Consider the following 21,207-nt stretch of genomic DNA (forward strand, 5'->3'; position numbering starts at 1 on the left):
CCACAGAAGATGAGGCAACAAAGATGCATATTAGAAATTTATTACTTGCTGCTTGTAAGCTTTCCAAACAAAATATAACTTGGTGTACTCAACGGTGACTCGACGATGGTGGTACAATGGTGTACTCAACGATGAATGATGTTTTGTGTGCAACAAGGGTGAGCACAAGGGGTTAACTTCATGCAGCAAAGAATGGAAGGTTAAGCAGCGAGAGTACAATTCATTATGACTGGCATAAAAGTAATATGTATGTATAGCAATTATCTTATGCAGATATATACTCATGAGATGTTTCCAAGGGGAGTATTCATTTGGAAGCAAATAAGTCATATTGCCTATAAGAGAACCTATCTTGAGTGAAATCGAACAATTGCATACTCTCTTCCTAGCCTGGGTGGCCAATCTTTTGCCACCTTACTACTTAACGTACCTAATTTAACACTTCAACAATGTACAAAACATTACGAAAGACCACCAAATAAGCAGTACCCTCGTAGGCATGCTCCCTCTCTCCCCCATGGCAGCAAACAAAGATCTGCGACTTGAGACTGTTTGATACTGTCAGTATCATACACGCATGTTCTATTTTGATTGCTCTACATATAAAAAATAGGCTCACATAGGATGCACATAATCCATGACGTATTGCAAGCTCTACTCAGGTTATTTGAGTTAGTTGGGTATGGGCTACATGCTGTTTATACATTTATGCAGTTAGAACCTAGATAGCTCATGACAGCCATATTTTAGGAAAACAAAAACGCATAACATAAAGAGCTGGCCACTGCCTGTATTTACTTGAAAGCAAACCGAGATTAACAAATGCAGCTTAGCAGTGAGTTCAGTGACCTCTTGTGGTGTTAAAAGTTTGATGTAGTTAGAAGTTGTGCGCTTCTCTGTCTTAATTAGGAGCCGTCTTAACAGGCACATGGCAATAAAATGAAGGCTTATATGGCGGAAGACAGGGCCACACAAAAAGCGACGAAACATTTATTGCCATTTATTATTTGCATAACAAACCAGCAAATAGTTTCTTAGGTTCAGTTTTGTGAATAATGCGCAAGGTGTTATGCGTAAAACTGAAAGATTGTTGTGCTCCATTATCTATTCACTATTTGGGTAGCCAAATGAATGATAACATCATTAGCACTGTGAGAGCGCAGAAATTTGCAGCCAAGGGGCCGCAGTGGCTCAGCCTCTGTGCCAAATGTGAGATTGTTCCAGAAGAAAGCACGCATACTGGGGAATTGGGTATGCATTCACATCCACTATTCAAGTCCACAGATAACAAGTAATCTTTCATTTCTTGATTCATTGTTCACCATTGCACAGATCTTGTTTCAGCGGTGAGTGCGTGCAGTAATATTACTTGGCAAATCAAAGCTGTGGTTATTCAGTGCACTCAAAGCAACTTTGCGTCAGAGTTCGATAATAAAATGAACCTACATATGGGTCACCTTAGTATTATCGGTCGCTCTGTTTACTCGTTGTTAACTGTTATGCCTGGACTATACGGTGCCACTGAACAATGCTGTATTCCTGCAAACGCACTAGTATAGCTGCGCTATGCAAAAACATCCCTTAACATCGCGCTTAAATTAAGTTGGTGTAGATTTGCTGTCAGAATGTGCCTATAAGCATAACTGCCGAGCATAAAAAAATTGTAGAAATGTAAGGGTGGATACTCACATTTGCAGGTGTGATATTTTACATTTATAGCGCAAGGCCACATCGATGGACAGGAAGGACACCACACAAATGCTCGTGTTGTGACCTCGCAGTCACAATGCAAGTAGTTTTCTGTCGTTTTTAGCTATAAACGCGTGAAGCAATCTATAATTTCAAAACTGTAATAAGTTAGCTGAGACACCATGAAAAACAAGATAACACTAAGGTGTACACATATATATTTCACCTGCACCACAAAGAGCTTATGTGACAAACATTTGTGTGCTAATTGTAGTTGAAAACAGGATGCATTTCATATTTACAGCACAGAATGTTCAATGAATAAGACTTTAATATGTCAAACATACATATGGTGCCTTGTGCAAAGCTTTTCACACAGATAACTACGATTGGCACAACTTGAGTAGCATATTCATAAGGGACTACTACATACAAAATCCATTTGACACCTATCCTTTGATATTCTGCCCTCGGACACGGAAGCTCAGACTGTAATTTTTCTTCATGTCAATATTAAAAAGGCGAACAGGTTTTCGGCATCGCATGTTTCAATCTGTTTGAATGTGCATTCATTGCCGGTGGTAGATCTTCTAATGTGAAAATAGTTTTTCGGTACCATTTTTTGCTTGTATAATTTAGAACTCACCCATAACTTCTCTGCTCTACTTCTGCACACTTCCTCTACCCGATTGGCAAAACAAATGCAGGAATTGGTCTTTGAGCTATTGGTTCCATGGCGGCTTTCCACTAAACTGACTGTTCAAGATGCAAATTTAACTTCATCGAAAGACCCATACAAACCTGAGCCGAGAACGCATGACGCTAAATACAGTCACCATGTATGACTGAAGAACAAGATGTGACAGAACGATGAGCACAGGAATTCATTTCACTAGTTCACAAATAACTGCAGCTGCATTCAGTATTTCACTGCTGGTATACAAAACACAAACTTTTATATCAGCAGTTTGGGTGGTATAATCAAGCGGATCCCTCTTATTAATGAGCAATGGCAGAAGCTAATTAAAAATCTGCTGCACTTCTCTGAAATATGCATTCTCACATGCAGTGGGTACAGTCCATAAACTGGTTTACATACAGGTATGAAATTTTTTAATTGCATCATGTGATAAAATTCAAGTAGGACCAGCTGAATACCACGTAAAACATTTTTAATGGGGTAAAGTTGGTGCAACATGCCTTCATATTAGAAATTGTGGTGTTTTGTTCACACACACATGAACGTGAATGCAAAGTACGCATACATTTGTGTTTTTTAAATATGGGGTTTTATGTGTGAAAGCCACTCTCTGATTAGAAGGCATGCCGTGGTGGAGGACTCCGGAAATTTTGACCCCATGGCATTTAGGTTTACGTGTTACTGTGTGCATCAAATGAGCGGCACAACTTATACCACAAGACATAAAGAGAAATAATTTTTTTTGGCGTACCAGTCTAATTCCTATTAGCTACGCAGTGCTTTTTCCTCACATGCAGCAATTTAACTCCGGCATAGGTGAAGCTGAAGTTGCTAATCTAAGCTAGACATAAGTGTCATGTCCAGAGTATGATAAAACAAAGAAGTGACTATGTATATGGGCCTAAAATTGATCGTTTGACAATATCTTATCTGGCTGGGTAGTAATTTTATGTCACAAAAGAAAAATTCAACAAATTGGCTAGCATAATATAGGGAGCAGACACTCTGCCGTCAGAGTCACTTGAAAATTTTGTGAGCACTTCATCCCCATGGGCTGGCTTCGATCACATAACTAATCCTGACATAATTGTGAAATTTTGTGTTCAGGGTAAACTCATGCCAGCCAATAGGCACGTTTTATATTGTAATAGCAACTGACTTGTCTGGGGCAATGCACTGTGGCCATGAACATGCTAAAGAATGACAAGAGGCGAGGCGCCCCTTTCCATAGTCTGGCAGCGCAGCTGAAAACGGTTCAGTTAACGATGGCAACCGTGGCCTGTGCGACATAAAGATCAGTGACATAGCCACTTACAGCGTCCAACATCCTGCATTCACGTATGATAGCAACAGTAAGCTTACAGATAGATGAAAGTGTACTGGAAAAACATTTAATGGACATACTTTGCAGGCCGATGTTAGTGTTGTGCACATTATTTGATGATGACTGTTGGCAGAGTGAACACGAGGAAAGATAATAAAGCACTTATCAGGCCCATAATGCTGGTACTTGGGCCATTGATCACTTTAAACTGAAGGATCCTGCCATAACAGGTGACCCGAACCAGATAATGAAATAGGCTGGAAATACAAAGTAACAGCAAACTTTCGCTCACCCAATTCTGCCTCCATTAGCAACGTGACCATAGCTAGCCAGTGAGGAAGAGCTCTAGGCAAAACCTTTTTCACACAGTTCTGCTGGTTGCTAGCAGAATATTATATAATGCCATACCTGTGACATTTACTAACCTGTTACTACTCGTCTTAGGTGTTCATTTTTACATTCATATTGCTTTTTGTCAGCAAACGCAAATTTTTACCTAATTAGAAGGAGGTATCCAGTTCTTACCTATAACAGATTCATCTACCATGCCACTGACGTCTTCACAAACAATCTGTGATTAGTCACCAGTCAAAAAGAAGCAGTAGAATTTTTGGCTATGTAAGGCGCTTGCATCACAAAATATAAAGCAGTCTACTTCGTGAAATCTAGAAATTCTTGCTATTCGCACAACTGTCCACGTGGTAAAAAACAAGGCTGCCAGAAATTTTCATTCATGACAGTGCTGTCAGGCGTGTCCGCATTTCAGGACAGCGCTGCACGTCTTGACGCATGTTACTATTATGATGTTCTCTGCACTCCATCACAAGAGAACAACCTTCGAAAGTGTAGTAACAACTTCTGAAACAAACGATACGTGCACGGAGCATGAAATACGGGTGTGAGAGGACTTATCCGCAAGGGTACGACATATCAAAGCGCGATAGGCAACACTTCTGCACAGTTCACTTCTGAGCACACACACATCGCGCAGAACGAGCGCTTCTACACCAAGTAATACTACCACACATCGAACATGTATATCAAGACTTGTAGCTTGCGAACACACTTCATAACACCACGAACACAGCTCGAACGTCGCGGTCACCACGGCGCATCGCAGCGGGTGCAACGACTCACACACAATGGCAGCGATAACGAGGCAATAAAAAGGTATCGCTACTGATCGTATCATCACTTCTAAAAGTTGCGAGGACTGGAGTTCGCCACTTCGCGGCAACAAACCGCATACACCAAACAGACACCAATCGCGTTCGCTAGGGGCGCCGATCACGCACTATTTATTTCGCGAAGCGTGAACATGTGTCCTGCTTAGAATGCACTGTCAGGATTGGGGGCTCAATCCCTTCGTCCGTGGTCCTTTGCCAAGATTGGAGTACGGCATGAATTCGAAGGTAGCTGGCCCATGCCGTCGTCCAACTTATTTACGCTGAGATCGTTGAGGAAGTGAAGAACTGCTTCTCATCGAGAACGGGGAAAAGGGGTTTATTTACAGAAATTAACTCAGTCTAACATGACTGCTTGAGAAACAGAGTAACAGTCCAACATGACTGCATGAGAGAAGTGACTCAGTCTAACATGACTGCTCAAGAGAAGTGCGTCCAACAATCGCACAACCACAGTTTTTATACACTCGATCCGCTGGTCCTACGACGCGGCGGCTGTTCGTTTACACCTCACCAACTCGCAGCTGCTCTGAAGACCAGTTTACAGACACAAAGGCACACACATTCCGAAGCCCAAGCGACGGCGTTGAAGGTGGTGCCGTTCCGGAAAATCGACGCCGCTCGAGGGTCGCTCGTTGTTTTGCAACATGCGGAACCGTGAGAGCGCAAAAATAAGACGTTCCCGCGGTAGCTTCTTCAGGCGTGTCGGATCAGCTCCGCGTTGAGGAACTCTGGAATCATTGTCCCCACACCAAACTCGTCCCGTCACAATGTCGAAGGGGCTGGAGGAAGGCGGCGGATTCTAGCGCAAAGGTCGCTTCTTTGAACGCCTCGCAGCTGCAGCGGCGGAGAGCGGGAGGTGCGCGTCTTGCACCCCTTGTCGTAATCGGGTGGCAAGGGGGCCATCTTGTTGCGCAACTCGCCGTTCTTTACAGCGCCTCCATGGCCCGAAAAGTCTCGACTGTCTAGCGCTGACAACCGCTAGGCAGGAAGAGAACGGCTGCTGGTCAGGGGGGGATTGATGTCTTGGCTCGCAGCGACCACTTGTGCATTGATGTCACCGCCCCAAAACATCCAACAAGGACAGGCAACTGCAAAATGAACCCCACAACACGGCTCTGCGCCGAGATGACGTGCATTGGCTCTCACTTTAGACTCGCTAGGCTTCAAAATAAACAACAACAACATAAGTGCAGAAGCAAACAAAAAATGCTGCATTTCGCTATGCCAATTTCTGAAGCAAATTCCTGCTGACACATTCAGCAATCATGGAGGGAATCCTGCTAAATGAGAGGGGATCTTCTTCGCTTAATAAAATTAACACTAGTAACCCTAAAATTTAGGCGGGACCCCCAAACGCAGAATTCAAATTAGCCTGCTCAAACCATCCGCATTGCTATGCAACTTTCCCTTCTTATATCTAACGGAGAAGTTGTACTCTTGGAGAGTGAGGCTCCATCGGAGCAAGCGGCCGTTTTTGTGTGACATTTGATTGAGCCACGTCAGAGGACAGTGGTCGGTCTCGAAGATGAACTTCGCTCCGTACAAATAACACGACAACTTCTGGGCGGCCCAAACCAAACAAGCGCATTCCTTCTCTGAAGCGCTGTAGGCTTCCTCTCTTACATTTAGTTTACGGCTGGCGTAGAGGATAGGATGCTCCTCGTTATCGTCGCCGACTTGACTAAGTACCACGCCCATACCTCTGTCGCTTGCGTCGCATTGAACTATGAATTCCTTTGTGTAGTCTGGCGCGCGAAGCACAGGGCGAGAAACCAATAGCGTTTTCAAACTTTGAAAAGCGTTCTCTTTGTCCTTATCCCAGTGTACGTTACTCGGTGCTCCCTTTCGGAGGGCGTCTGTTAATGGACTTGCCAATTGCGAGTAATTCGGAATGTACCGTTGATAGTACCCCACAAGTCCCAAAAATGAACGAACGTCCGTTTTCGTGCGCGGCTGAGAAAAATCTCCAATCGTAGCTATTTTCAGCTCAGCCGGCCGTCTCATGCCCTGACCAACAACATGGCCCAGATAAGTAACCTGCGAACAACCAAACCTACACTTTTCCGCTTTCATCGTTAAGCCGGCTTCCCTCAACCGTGAGAACACCTGTTTGAGGTGCGATACGTGTTGTTCCCAGCTGTCCGAAAAAATGGCCACATCATCAAGATAAGGTAAGGCGAACTCCTGCAAGTCCTTTAGGACAATATCCATTAACTTAGAGAAGCTAAACGGCGCGTTCTTCAGCCCGAAGCTGAGTGCGAGAGGGCGAAAAGTGCCTACAGGCGAGATGAATGCGGCATAGCGGCTGGCACTTTCTGAAAGGGGAACTTGCCAGTACCCCCGCACGAGATCTATAGTTGAAATGTATTTAGCAGCGCTAACTCTTTCAATTCGTTCCTCAATGTTGGGTATCGGGTACAGCTGATCCCTAGTGATCGCATTTAACTTCCTGTAGTCAACACACGGACGAGGGTCCTTGTTAGGGGTTTCTACGAGTATTAGCGGTGACGTGTAGTCACTCTCAGCGGGCTCAATAACTCCCAACTCTAGCATGCGCTGTATCTCTGCCTCCATAATCTCTCTCTGTCTTGGAGACACCCTGTAAGGTTTTGATCTTACTGGTTCGGTAGAGGTCAGCTCAATTTCATGCGTTATCAGTTCGGTTCTACCCGGCCGATCGCTGAATCTCTCGAGATATTCCCCTAACACCCCTTTTAGCTCATCTAGCTGCTCGGGACTTAGAGCATGAGAGCTTACCGAGTGTTCCACTACTTCTTCTAGGCCGATTTCAGAGTTGGAGGTTGCCCTATACTCCTTAAACTTGGTACCAATGCCATCCGGCTCTTTGACAGTATAGTTAACGACTCCGCTCCGCTCTACATACGGCTTCATCAAATTACAGTGATATATCCGCACTTCCTTCCTGCGACCGAGCATTCTCAAAGCATAGTTAGTTTCTGAAAGTTTGTGCAACACTTTAACGGGCCCGTCCCAGTGAACTTCAAGCTTGTTCTTTCTTGAAGGTTTGAGGATCATTACCTGGTCTCCGGCGTTAAACGTACGAAGCCTCGCATTCCTGTCGTAATAGAATTTGGCGTTCTTTTGAGCTAGTGCCATGTTCTTTCCGACTAGTTCTTGGGTTGCGCTTAGCCGTTCCAGTAAATTTAGCACGTATTCAACCACGGTTGGACTCTCCCCTCTTTCCTCCCACATCTCTCTTAACATTCTCAGTGGAGATCGGAGTGTCCTCCCATACACTAGTTCTGCTGGTGAGAACCCTGTCGCTTCATGTGGAACCGTTCGCAAAGCAAACAAAGTTGCCGGCAGACAGTTCTCCCAGTCCTCCTTGTGCTCGTAACAGAGCGCACGCAAAACTCGCTTAAGCACCGAATGCCACCTCTCTACACTGTTTGACTGAGGGTGATAGACAGAACTGTGTATTAACTTTACCCCGCATTTTTGCAAGAATGTGGAAGCCAGTGCGCTCGTGAATACTGACCCTTGATCTGCCTGAATTTCGGCTGGAAACCCAACTCGTGCAAACACTGTCAAAAGCGCGTCTACTACCTTCAGTGGAGCTTTCCAAGTCTCTCCTGGTTTACCAGAACGCTGGCAGGCGTCGCATGATCTTACAAAGTTTTCTACATCTTTGAAACAGCCAGGCCAGTAGTATTCCATAAGCAATCTTTCCTTTGATTTGTTTATGCCTAGGTGGCCGGTCCACCCATTTCCATGACAAAGACTCAAAAGGTCCTCCCTATACTTAGTAGGTATGACTAACTGATCTAAAACCTTACCCTTTCGATCTCTGTAATGCCGATACAACAATCCTCCTCTCTCATGTATCGTTACGTTGCGCCTAGCAATGCCTTCTTTAGCTGTGTCACGTAATTTAGCTAAGCTCTCATCATTCTTTTGCTCAGCTGCCAGTGACTCTCTATCCACGCGTAAGAGTTGATCAAAGTTCTTTGAGGCCGGTGATAACAACGACCCTGTCTCGCTTGTGAGCGCGTCTGCTTGCTCTTCCTGCAGGCTAGAACTCTGACACTCTAGTGCTACGCTCTCATTGAGCTGGTCAACTGGCAGGCTCTCCTCAACTGTTCTTTTGTCCCTCGGGCCTAGCTCGGATTCGGGGATTGAAGCTATCCCCTTTTCTGCTTCAGCTGGAGGAGCTTGAGCATTTTCAGCCGAAAGCGCCGAGATCTTACGAGCTTGGCCTCTGGTCAATGCCTGTACTATGCTCTCTCCTAGTTTGAGCCCTCTGTCACGCAGTAACTGATTCGAACGATTCGAAAATATGTAGGGATACTGCAGTGACAAAAATTTGGAAACTGCAGCCTCAGTCTCTAGCTCCCCGAATGGTCCACTGATTTTGACTTTGGCCATGGGCAGACATACGCTGTGTTCTTCTACAACCTGTTTTATCCATGCTACTTCTCCGGTGAAGTCCTCTACCATCACGTAAGACGGATGGACAATGTCCAGCGTGGCGGCACTGTCCCTTAGCACTCGGCATGGTTTTCCATTAACTTGCAGGTTGTGGAGATACGGACTTAAAAGTTCCATATTCTCATCTTTTTCCTCCACGTAGGAAAAAACTACGCTAGGCTTCTCGCAGTTTACAGCTATATGTCCCAGTTTGTGGCATTTGTAACAGCGAATTGGTCTAAAAGATCCGAACTTTCTTTTCTGTTCTTGTGCGGTTTCTCCGTTAAGTTTCTCCTCGCTCTTTTCTGCGGGCTTTTACGCCATGTCTACAGGCTTCGATCGTCTAGTTTGCGCACCCTTTTTGAACGGAAATGGTTTCCGCGGTCCATTTCGACCGTCCCAGTTTCCCTCCTCGGCGTTCAACTTTCTACGGGTTGCGTACTCTTCGGCTAATTCAGCCGCCCTTTCCACAGTGTTTACCTTACCTCTGTCTTGCACCCACAGTTTCACAGCTTGGGGGATGGTTTTGTAAAACTGCTCTAGACACATGCATTCAATGATCATGTCTCTGCTCTCGTACGCTTCCGCGCTTTTAAGCCACTCGACTAGGTTGGCCTTTAAGCTATATGCAAACTCCGGATAGCCCTCGCTATCTTTCTTGCCTGTGCTCCTAAACCTTTGCCGAAAAGCTTCGGCTGAAAGGCGGTATTTCTTCAGGAGACTAGCCTTAACTTTCGCATAATCATATGCATCCTGCACACTTAGTCTGGCGATTACTTCCGCCGCCTCACACGGCAACATAGACAGCAACCGCTGTGGCCATGTACTCGGGCCGAAGTTCATCTTCTCGCAAGTCCTTTCAAAATTGCTTAGGAACAAGCCTATGTCGGTCCCGACCTCAAATGGCTTTAATAGCCTGTCCATGCGGTACGATTCTGCCTCACTTGATCGACCCAGAGCGCCTTCACTTCCTTGAGGCAACTCCAAACGTTTGCTTTCAAGTTCAAGTTGCATTTTCCTTAACTGAAACTCGCGATCTTTATCGCGTTCCTCTCTCTCTCTATCCCGTTCCTCTCTCTCTCGTTTTTCTCTGTCCCTTTCTTCTCTTTCTCGGTCCCGTTCTTCTCTTTCTCTTTCCCGTTTCTCTCTCTTTTTGAGAAGTTCCAATCCGATTTCAATATCTTGCTCACTGGCCTGATTGGAAATTAGCTCCAATAATTCCGATTTGAGCATTTCCTTGCGTACATCTAGGCCCAGTTCCTCACCAACAATCAACAACTCGTCTCTCAGCAATGTCCTTAACTCCATGACTGCTGCTTTACTGCCTTGATTCTGCTCTCTAAATCTAGCTAGGAAAACACAACCTAGCTAACACACAACAATCTAGCTTCCCTACTGTTCTAAACAGAACAACCACAAAATGAAGCCTAGAGAGTCAAAGCAAAAACCAAGCACTCACCGCAGATACAGCACCATGTCGTAAAGTCCATCCTACCGCTGTCAGCCAGTTGTCAGGATTGGGGGCTCAATCCCTTCGTCCGTGGTCCTTTGCCAAGATTGGAGTACGGCATGAATTCGAAGGTAGCTGGCCCATGCCGTCGTCCAACTTATTTACGCTGAGATCGTTGAGGAAGTGAAGAACTGCTTCTCATCGAGAACGGGGAAAAGGGGTTTATTTACAGAAATTAACTCAGTCTAACATGACTGCTTGAGAAACAGAGTAACAGTCCAACATGACTGCATGAGAGAAGTGACTCAGTCTAACATGACTGCTCAAGAGAAGTGCGTCCAACAATCGCACAACCACAGTTTTTATACACTCGATCCGCTGGTCCTACGACGCGGCGGCTGTTCGTTTACACCTCACCAACTCGCAGCTGCTCTGAAGACCAGTTTACAGACACAAAGGCACACACATTCCGAAGCCCAAGCGACGGCGTTGAAGGTGGTGCCGTTCCGGAAAATCGACGCCGCTCGAGGGTCGCTCGTTGTTTTGCAACATGCGGAACCGTGAGAGCGCAAAAATAAGACGTTCCCGCGGTAGCTTCTTCAGGCGTGTCGGATCAGCTCCGCGTTGAGGAACTCTGGAATCATTGTCCCCACACCAAACTCGTCCCGTCACAATGTCGAAGGGGCTGGAGGAAGGCGGCGGATTCTAGCGCAAAGGTCGCTTCTTTGAACGCCTCGCAGCTGCAGCGGCGGAGAGCGGGAGGTGCGCGTCTTGCACCCCTTGTCGTAATCGGGTGGCAAGGGGGCCATCTTGTTGCGCAACTCGCCGTTCTTTACAGCACGCGTATGTGATGAACTTCTCGTTCGCGACGCACACGCGAAGCGTGGTTCAAAATGTCACGAAGTAGACGGCTTCAAATACTTGTTCCGATGCTCTCGTGAACACAATACACACTCCCTGCACTCGATTTGTTTCTATCAGCGATCGCACGCACTGATGAGGCGCGGAAGGGTACACTGGCTTGCTACCTTCGATGACTATCTCTGTAGGTGCCAGATAACTCAAGTAAAAATCACAAGAAAAAAATAGACTGTTTCTAGCTTATATAGCTTAGCTCAGGGTTCGCGTTCCCGCTTCGCCTCGCTTCGAGCAAGCGCCATGTTTGCTGTGATGACGCCCGACACCATCAGCCTCACACCAGCCAATGAGAGACGAGCAGGTGTGCGGACGGGAAAGCTGCAACCGCTCGTCCCTCTCCACTAGAGAGCCATCAACACGCGGTCTGGGATTAGGGGTGCACAACACCTTAGAAGAACTGCGGGAGGCACACTTGGCGATGCAACTCAGTAGACTTTCCAAAACGATAGTAGGGAGGGATATATTGGAAGCGATCGGCATTGGAGTTGATCCTCCAGCTGGGGACATGAAAATTCAGGTCAAGCGAGAAATGCACAAGGGCATGTGCATAAAACCTTTACCTAAAATTATGCATCCGATACATCACGAGAATCGTAGGAAGGCAAGGGCCAGAGCTTTACATGCTAAGTACGGGAAGTACAACGGGGCGGTCTACGTAGATGTCGCCGAGTATAAGAACGTATTTGCAGTTGCGGTGGTGGATGGGCGGGGATGCTTAGTCACCTCTGGATTAGTCAAAACCCGCTCCTCAGAAACTGCAGAGGAGGTGGCGATAGCGCTAGCTATATGTAATACTGAAGCTGACCTGATTTTCAGCGACTCCAAAACAGCCATCCGAAATTTGGCGAGGGGCAGAACCTCTGTCACAGCGGCAGGATTACTAAATCGAGCCACGGGGCGAGGGACTACGGAGGTCGAAATTGTCTGGGTACCGGCCCACTCTGGGAACTCTGGGAACGAGGCGGCTCACATGAATGCTCGAGGTTTCGTCAGCCGAGCAGGTGAGCCGGACGTTCCAAGGAGGTCCACGAGAGATGGGCTGGTGTCCTTTCACGACATTACTAACCATTACAAACTTGAGCGGAGAATTTACCCTCCACCGGACAAGCAATTGGTGAAGGCGCAGGAAAGCGTGTGGCGAAGTTTGCAGACGAGATCTTTCTAGAACCCATACGTGTTAAACAAAGTCTACCCGGACGTTCAGCCGGAATGCAAATGGTGCCAGGAACTGGCCACCTATGACCACATATTATGGAGCTGTAGCATAGCGCCGCCACCGGCGGATATTATGCGTGATCCTTCTCTCGAGCAGTGGGAGGCCGTGTTGGCCAGCTCAGACCCGGTCGTCCAGACCAGGGCCGTGGAGTAGGCCACCCATGTCGCCTACAGCCATGAGCTGATGGCCATCTAGCACGGAATAGTCCGCACATGCGTTCTGTCGAAAATAAAGTTTTTCCAACCATCCAACACGCGGGCGAGCGAGGGCGGAACGGACGGGCGGGTTGACCGTGCTTGGGTGGATTGACCATGCTTGAGCCCTAAGCGCGTTCACACCGTAGCTGACTTGCCTTGCTTGTTTGGCATTGATGACGTCCTATGTGCCATAGAACTCATCATCCTTGTGTTTTCATGACGTTATCCTCCGCTAGTATGTAGTATCGCGCTACAATGCCTTTATTCACTGCGCATCCGCCGATCTAGAACTCTCTATGCTCTTGTTTTGTCCCTCAGTGACAATTCCGCGTTTTCGGGGACACTACTAGTCCAATCCTACACACACAAAAGCCTCGATCGTGTCAGCGCTCGCGCCCACGTCCTGCAGCGGAATCTCAGACGCTGTTGCACTACAACCTCCATCTGACCGCTTTCTAGCTCGGACAGGTCTGCTGCTATCTTTTACGACAGTGGACATAACACAGGGCTACAGCACAATCTGGGTTTGCAACACGTTTGCGTGCCCTGTGTTGCTGCTACCAAAGAAAAGTGTTAGAAATGTAGAAGCGATCCAAGACGTTCAGGTTGTGGACGTGACCAACGACTACCACTGTGCTAGTTCCTATGCGCCCAGTGCTTCTACATGTGCCCCTGTCGTCCAGTGGTGTGTTCGCTTCTTCGATTGCCGATGACGTTGGAACGGCGCAATGGTCTTAGCTTTTGTTCCTTTTAGAAGAATTTCGCCTTTGTTTTGATGTAGGGCAATCTTTCCTTGGACGGACGCCGGCTGTTACACATCGCATGGATACTGGCCTGCAACCGCCATTGCGGCAACGTCCGTATAATCAACGAACAAGTTGACATGCCGTGACTCGAGGTGATATACCACCTTGCAACAGTACAGGGGTATGCGTTGTCGTCCTAGATATGAAGAAAGATAGCCCTTGCAGTTCCATACCGACTACCGCCTCCTCAACGTGATCGCTCACAAGGACGGCTACCCTCTTCCGCGCATAGGCGACGTGGCGGACAACCTACAAGGAGCAGAATTCTTTTCAATTTTATATTTGCGCTCAAGGTATTGGCAAGTACTCATGCAAGACGCCGATCGGCCGAAGACAGCTTTTGTCACACCTGACTTATTTTACGAATTTAACTTAATCCCTTTTGGACTTTGTAATACGCCGGCAACTTTTGAGTCATGATCTACACAATTACACGAGGCGTTATGTGGCACACGTGCTCGTGCTACCTCGACGACGTTGTTATGCGTGCTCCTGACTTCCTCACCCACCTCCAATGAATCCGGTCTGTTTAAAAGCATTTAACAAACGCTGGGCTACAGATGAGCCTCAAGAAGTGCCGATTTGCCGCTTGTCAGCTGACAAGTCTAGGTTACGGCGCATCCAAGGAAGCAATTCTCCGCGACTCCACCCAACTTCAGGCCGTGATTGAATTCACAACACCAACTTCCATCAAATATTTGCGCAGTTTCAGTGGTCTGTGCTCTTACTTCGGACGTTTGATTCGCAATTTCGTCGCCATCATATCACCCCTGACAAAGCTACTTAGAAGCAACGGGCTTCTCACTTCTTGGTCGTCCGCGTACGATGAGGCCTTCACAAAGCTCCGTCGTTTGCTAACGTCTCCATCAATTTTACGCCATTACAATCTGACAGTCCCAACCGAGGTGCACACAGATGCCAGCAGTGTTGGCCTCGCCTTTGTTCTCACCCAGCACAAATGAGAATTTCCATAAATGTAGCGCCTTATGCAAGACATCAGACAAATTGCACTGTGGCAGAAAAAGGATACCTGGCCATCATCAAGGCTTTCACCAAGTTCAGGACTTATATGTATGACCGTCGTTTTGTTGGAGTTACGTATCATGATGCACAATGTTGGCTGTCCTATTTGAATGGCCCCTCAGTCCATCTTGCCTGATGGGCAGGACTACGATATCCGCGTGCTGCACTGCAGCTGACGCCAGCATTCTTTCAGATATGGTTTTTCTTTCAGATATGGCCTTTCAGATATGGTTTTTGATGCACTGAAACGATGCCTCGATCCTAGTGAGGTTCCTGTCATTACCACAGAAATGGTTTTGCCCTTGCTTCCTAAAATAAATATTCGGACAGGTCATGGTCTTGACGGCATTCCAAATGCTGTTTTAAAGCATTATGCCGACCAGATCTCGGCGTCTCTTGCTAAAATTTTCTCTTTATCTCTGCAAACCAGTGAGTTGCCTAAGGATTAGAGGAAGGCTCGTGTTGTCCCGACCTGTAAAAAGCGGATAAGCTACTCGTGCCTAACTACCGACCGGTATCAATTATTTCTACACCCTGAAAACTCCTAGAGCACATCGTGGCCCGCTTTATAAATGACTTTCTAAAGGAAAAGAACATCATATCACTTTTTCAGCATAGTTTCAGGAAGGGCATGTCATCCACTACTCAAATAATTACGACGGTTCATGACTTTCTCAGCGTACTGGATAACTCGGGACAGATCGTTGTTCTTTTTCTGGATATGGTGAAAGCTTTTGACAAGGTACCGCATTCAAAGCTTCTTAATAAATGGCAGTTGATTGGTCTTCCGCTTTATCTTGTAGAATGGGTCAGAGCATATTTAAGTGGTAGAACGCAGTCTGTTGATGGGAATGGCACCCTTTCGGAGTCGCTTGCTGTTACTTCCGGTGCTCCGCAAGGTAGTGTGTTAGGACCTTTGCTGTATTTAATATATATAAATGATTTAGTAAATGTAATTCCACCGTCAGTGTCAGTAAAGTTGTTCGCAGATGACTGCGTTGTACATAAAGACATAAATCAATAGAAGACCATAAATTGCTCCAAGAATCTTTGTTTAAAATATGTAACTGGTGTGAAGAATTGAATATGGATTTAAGCATTGATAAAAGTGTGCTTCTGCGACTTACGCGAAAAAGAAATATTAGCTGTTACTAATATTGCCTCCACAACAGTCACATTAGCAAGGTCTCACAATATAAATACCTAGGAGTAACTCTTAACAACCGATTAACCTGGCGCACTCATACTTCTGAGATCTGTTCAACTGCATTGTCGAAGCTCTGTTTCTTGAGACGAAAATTAAAACATACTCCTAGCCATATTAAGCTCTTGCCTTATAAAACATTTATCAGGTCTAAAAACTGCAATACTCGTCCGTAATTTGGGACCCCCACGCTAAGAAATACATCTATCAATTAGAGCTCGTTCAGAGAAAGGCAGTACCTTTCGTTTTGCATAAATACAGAAGGTCAGACTCCCCAACACAACTTTTGACGGACAATAATATCCCGTTGCTTAGTACACGTAGAAAACTGAACCGCATTTCTTTCTTTCATAAAATTTTGGCAGGAAAGCTTAGCATTGCTCCCCCTCCTTCCTCAGGCCGTACACTACTCTAAGGAGCCGACATTATACCGAGCACTCATAACAGCCTATATTTGCAAAACAAACACATTTCAGCGCAGTTTTTTACCTCAAACAATAGCTGATTGGAACGCGCTTCCTGAATCGATTTTTCGCTCTCCTGACATGGTACAGACCCTTCAAACTTTGTTTCTTCAGTAGAAAGTAAAGAATTTCAATGCTCATTGTTTAGTTTCTGCTCTGTCATTTTTAATTTTTTATTCTCTTGTATGCTACATGCAATGAAACCTTTTTTTGTATTTTGCGTGCTGGCATGATTTGTGTTTTCATGCCCCTCCTGCTTGGGCAAATCTGGCCTGCAGTATTGTGAAATAAATAAATAAATAAATAAACAACCCCCTCACGCTCTCTCCCTTGCCTGATGACAATACTTTCTGCTCACTATCCAACTTTGCCGTTTCTTCGCTCGGTCTTGCCACCATCGCGTCTGAGCAGCGTAATGACCTATGGAGATCCTGCATTATAGAGTTGCTTTCTGGTCATCAGTACTACCAACCACTTGCACGTTGCGTCGTCAAGCTCGCCATTTCGCCATTCGCGACAAACTGCTTCATTGACGCAGCTCTAACCCCGACGGGCGCCAGCGGCTATTAGTGAAAACTCGCAGTTTCCGTTCCCCCATATGCGCAGCATTTCACGCCGATACACAGTGTGCACACTCGCAAGTTTTCAAAAGTTATCATGCCTTCGACATTCGTACTGTTGGCAAGCGATGTACTGCTACGTTGAGGAGTTCTTTCGGGCTTGGCTCGACTGTCAGCGCCGGAAATCTCCATCCCTCCTCTCGCAAGCCCATCTGCAGCCTTTACCTTGCCCCACGCAGCGGCTTGGCCACGTCTGCATCGAGTTGTATTGGCACCTTCCACTGACATCGGCTGTCAGCCGCTGGACCGTTACAGCTACAGCTACCTACAGTAGGCAACGTCCGAGTTGCTAAGCTCTTCCAGGAACCCGAAGACCATAAACCTAGCTGGCTTTCTGGAGGTGCACTTCGCGAAGATGTGGCAGACCAGGTGGTCCATACTCCGAGTTGTCGAGACCTTGCAGCAACCAGAAGGGGCCAAACCATTCCCGGAAGCACACCTGGTCCGGTCTTTCCTCGACCTCGTTCTGACGAGCGCATGCAGCCAGTTCCCAGAAGTACCATCTAACCGCTCACTGCCATTCCTCCGCAGAGAGGCCAAACGGCACAGAACCACGCAGGTCACTGGAAAGGAAGATCGCACATAAAGATCCTCGTCACTCGAACGGTGCCGCTTCTACGACCATTGGCAACTGACCTCGAGCGCCCATGAGGGTGTCGTCGTAACCGCCGTTAAACTCCTCTTCTTCGGAATTGCATCGTCGTTGTCGCTGCCGTTGCCGCTAGCCGGCGCCGAGGAACCGCTGTCAGAGACCGAGGCTTCTCCCGCTTCGTGCTCGTACGAGGACAACGCGCCACTCTTGGACTCGGCTTCACTACCCGACGAGCGATTCTTCCGAGCCGTTTTCATCGGCAGCTTGCCTTTGAGTGCCTAGGCCGCTCTTCTACCGTCAACGGTCCAGTCGCGACTGGACCGTTGACGACTGCCCAGTTGGAGTCGCAGCGACGCGTCGTCACTATCAGACGGCTCCGAGTCGCTGGACGCGGTTGTGCCGCCGAGTTTGGAGTCACGCGTGGTCTCCGTGCCTCGAAAGCTTGTCGCGTTGATGCAGTAACCGAGCCGGCAAGTCCCTTCTCTAACAGTGTCACCGGGAGCTTCAGTAGCCAGTAGGGGACCGCTGCACTTCAGTGTCCCAAGCCACACCGGATGAAGGGTGACAGAGGGAGCCGTGGGAAAGATGCCTCAGCGAACACCAGGGCTGTAGCTCGTACCATGGAGATGGTCACGTACCAGGCCAGGTAGTCGTAGCTTCTGGCCGCGGAATGCGGGCACTGCTGGCCACCCTACGATCACGGTGCGTCCCGGAACGCAGCCGGTGTCCCACGTTGGGCACCAATGTGGAATCGCCATGGTACCCCCACCACACCAGTAGGCCTAGTCCTGGTCGGCCGCGGGCAAGAGCGCCCAGCGGAGTCTCGAGCCGCCGCTCGGTCACACGAGTCACTTTGTCCTCCACTTGTTGAATATATATATATATATATATATATATTCAAAGAAATGTCCTGCAGGTCTGGTGCATAGGTAGTTGAAGAAACGAAGGGGCACACTCACGAAAATCGCATGTCTAATGATTGAATGGTTCGGCCGTGGCCGTGAACCTTGAGTTATTAAACAGCCAGTTTTCGTAAGTGCGCTCCTTCAATTATATATATATATATATATATATATATATATATATATATATATATATATATATATATATATATATATATATATATATATATATATATATATATATATATATATATATATATTTATTTATTTATTTATTTATTTATTTATTTCGCGAGTATCGCAAGGCAGCAAGGCTTTGTTCTCCCTATTTAACTTATTGATAAATTGATTGGATTATTGACTGCATAATGTATTGATTCATCGATTGATCTACCTTTAGCCGGGTACGTGGACGCTTCAAGTGGAGTGTTCAATGAAGGATCAAGTCTTTATCACCATGATGGTCAAATCCCAAATCAGAGATCTCAAGAATAAGCCAATAGTGGTTCTGGCAGGCGTGTGGAACGACAAGGTCATCAAACCAGAGGACGCAAAAATATTCGTTGATTTGGCCAAAGGAGGCCACGTTGTCCTGGACGCAGACGTGACGGCGGTGGTCCGCAACACGCAGGGAATTAGTTGCCCTGCCCGACTGCGTGACGACGGCAAAGGTAAGGACATGTTGTCAATTGCTTGTTCTGTTTAAACGCGACGGCAAGCGTAACACATTTTAAACATGGGTATGTTATTATACATGTGGTCCAGTAAATGTATACGAGACAACTAAGGCCCATAAAATGCCCATAAAATGTGTTCTTACTTTGAAAGGAGAACGTGTATCTAGGTGGTCATTCACATACCTGCAGCACCGTTGGAAATTTTCGGCATTAATCGACGCGAGTACCGGACAACTTTGATTCTGCTAAACGAGAGGATCAACGCATCCAGTAGAGTGCTATCTTGTATTTAATGTCTCGCAGACCCGGCATCCAATAAGGCGTTTTCGCTGTTTAGCGCCTTATCCCTCCTCGTCGAAGCATTGTCAAGCGTGACCAAACTTACTACGCTGGCGTCTGCGTATGGCACGACCACGGGGACCATATCTTGAAAGCGATCCGCGATGCCGAGAGGGAGTTCCGACTGCTGATAGCTTGTCGCACTGTGTTCACGCTGCTTAGTTAACGTTGAAGAGATACGTGCTGGTTCGTATCTCAAAAACGATCGGAGAAACAGGCAGCGCGCAGCATTTGCTGAGAGCTCGCTGAGCGCTGCATTTTCGCCGCTCTGTTCGCGTTAAAACGACAGCCAGCACGAAGTCCCTCGCTGCTGCGGGCTCTTGCTTGAAGGTAATCGTCTTGCATGGCGGATGGACAGGCGGGCAGTTTTCTCGTTGGTTAAGCATAGCAATGCTTACGCGTTTAAGGTGAGCACGTTTGTACTCGGATTAAGGTGCCTGTTAAGAACCTCTGTGGCAAAAACATTTTGCCGAGTACGGTGCGTATCATATTTGTATCCTGTTTGAAGCACGTAACTCCGATGAGTAATTTTATTGTTCATATTGTCTCACACGTTTCCCGAAAGATTTCGATTTGGCCACTTCTTATTGTAATCTCTGTATCGAAAAAAAAAATTCCAGCTCCTGCGATTCATTTAGGGATTTTTTTCATACCATTACCATAAAACCCTTCAGTGTATTAGGTTGTCAACGTATAAATTTTATACCGGGGCGAAAAATGAAACATGTGGCCGATGCCTCTTGGAAGGTACGGAGAACGGTACCACTCTAAGCTAGTTAAAATTAGTGCTAATTTCTCCTATGGGAAAATTATTTTAAAACCACATCTCAGAGTTTCCAAAGCCGCTTCTGCAAGAGAACGTCAGTAATGAGCGGATATTGACAAATCAATTTTGCTACACGTTTGAGCTAGTTTCTTTACCTAAATTTCTACCTTAATTTCCATAATGGGTCTGTTGCACTTCTTGAAGCGATGTTGCAACAAATCTGTCCTAATGTGGAAAGGGATGAGATTGGTGTGGCTCGTGCAGTCGAGATTCAATCTTCCTGCTTTATTAGCTTTAAGTATATGCAGACGTTGTTGTGCAGTAGGATGTATAATGGTTCAAAACTACAGCTGTGCCTGCGATTTCTAGGTACATTAGAATATGTAACAATGCATTCATTGCGAATACAAGAAAACCAACAAATGTTACAAATGTTTAACGATCCTGAAGCAATAAAAGATAAGCTGACAAATATTAATGTAAGAACTGTCTCTATTAGCAACTACAGAGTATGGGCAAAATATACTTCGGAGTAAATATACAGTTAACAAAGTCGAAAATTAAGTTCGTGCACGAATGTACAATGGTAATGCTGGCGGTTTTACCATTGGCTTCTATAGTATTCAACGCTATCATACGAGCAAAATCAGCAGTTCTTTTCCTGCAGTTTTTGCGTGATTGTAAAAGAAAAATGTCATTATGGAA

At 46.4% G+C, this 21,207-nt stretch overlaps 1 protein-coding gene across 12 annotated transcripts in view; it reads left to right on the forward strand.

The window, feature by feature from the left end:
• Positions 1-21,207, forward strand: part of LOC135913650 (calcium-activated chloride channel regulator 1-like) — a 164,190-nt gene that overhangs the window by 123,583 nt on the left and 19,400 nt on the right. For all 12 annotated transcript variants that reach the window (XM_070541101.1, XM_070541102.1, XM_070541103.1 and 9 more), the window contains one exon: positions 19,121-19,391. In XM_070541101.1, the coding sequence (XP_070397202.1) occupies positions 19,121-19,391 (271 nt within the window). The remainder of the gene's footprint in view (positions 1-19,120; positions 19,392-21,207) is intronic.

Source organism: Dermacentor albipictus, chromosome 6, assembly GCF_038994185.2.
Source record: "Dermacentor albipictus isolate Rhodes 1998 colony chromosome 6, USDA_Dalb.pri_finalv2, whole genome shotgun sequence".
Lineage (NCBI taxonomy): Eukaryota > Metazoa > Arthropoda > Arachnida > Ixodida > Ixodidae > Dermacentor > Dermacentor albipictus.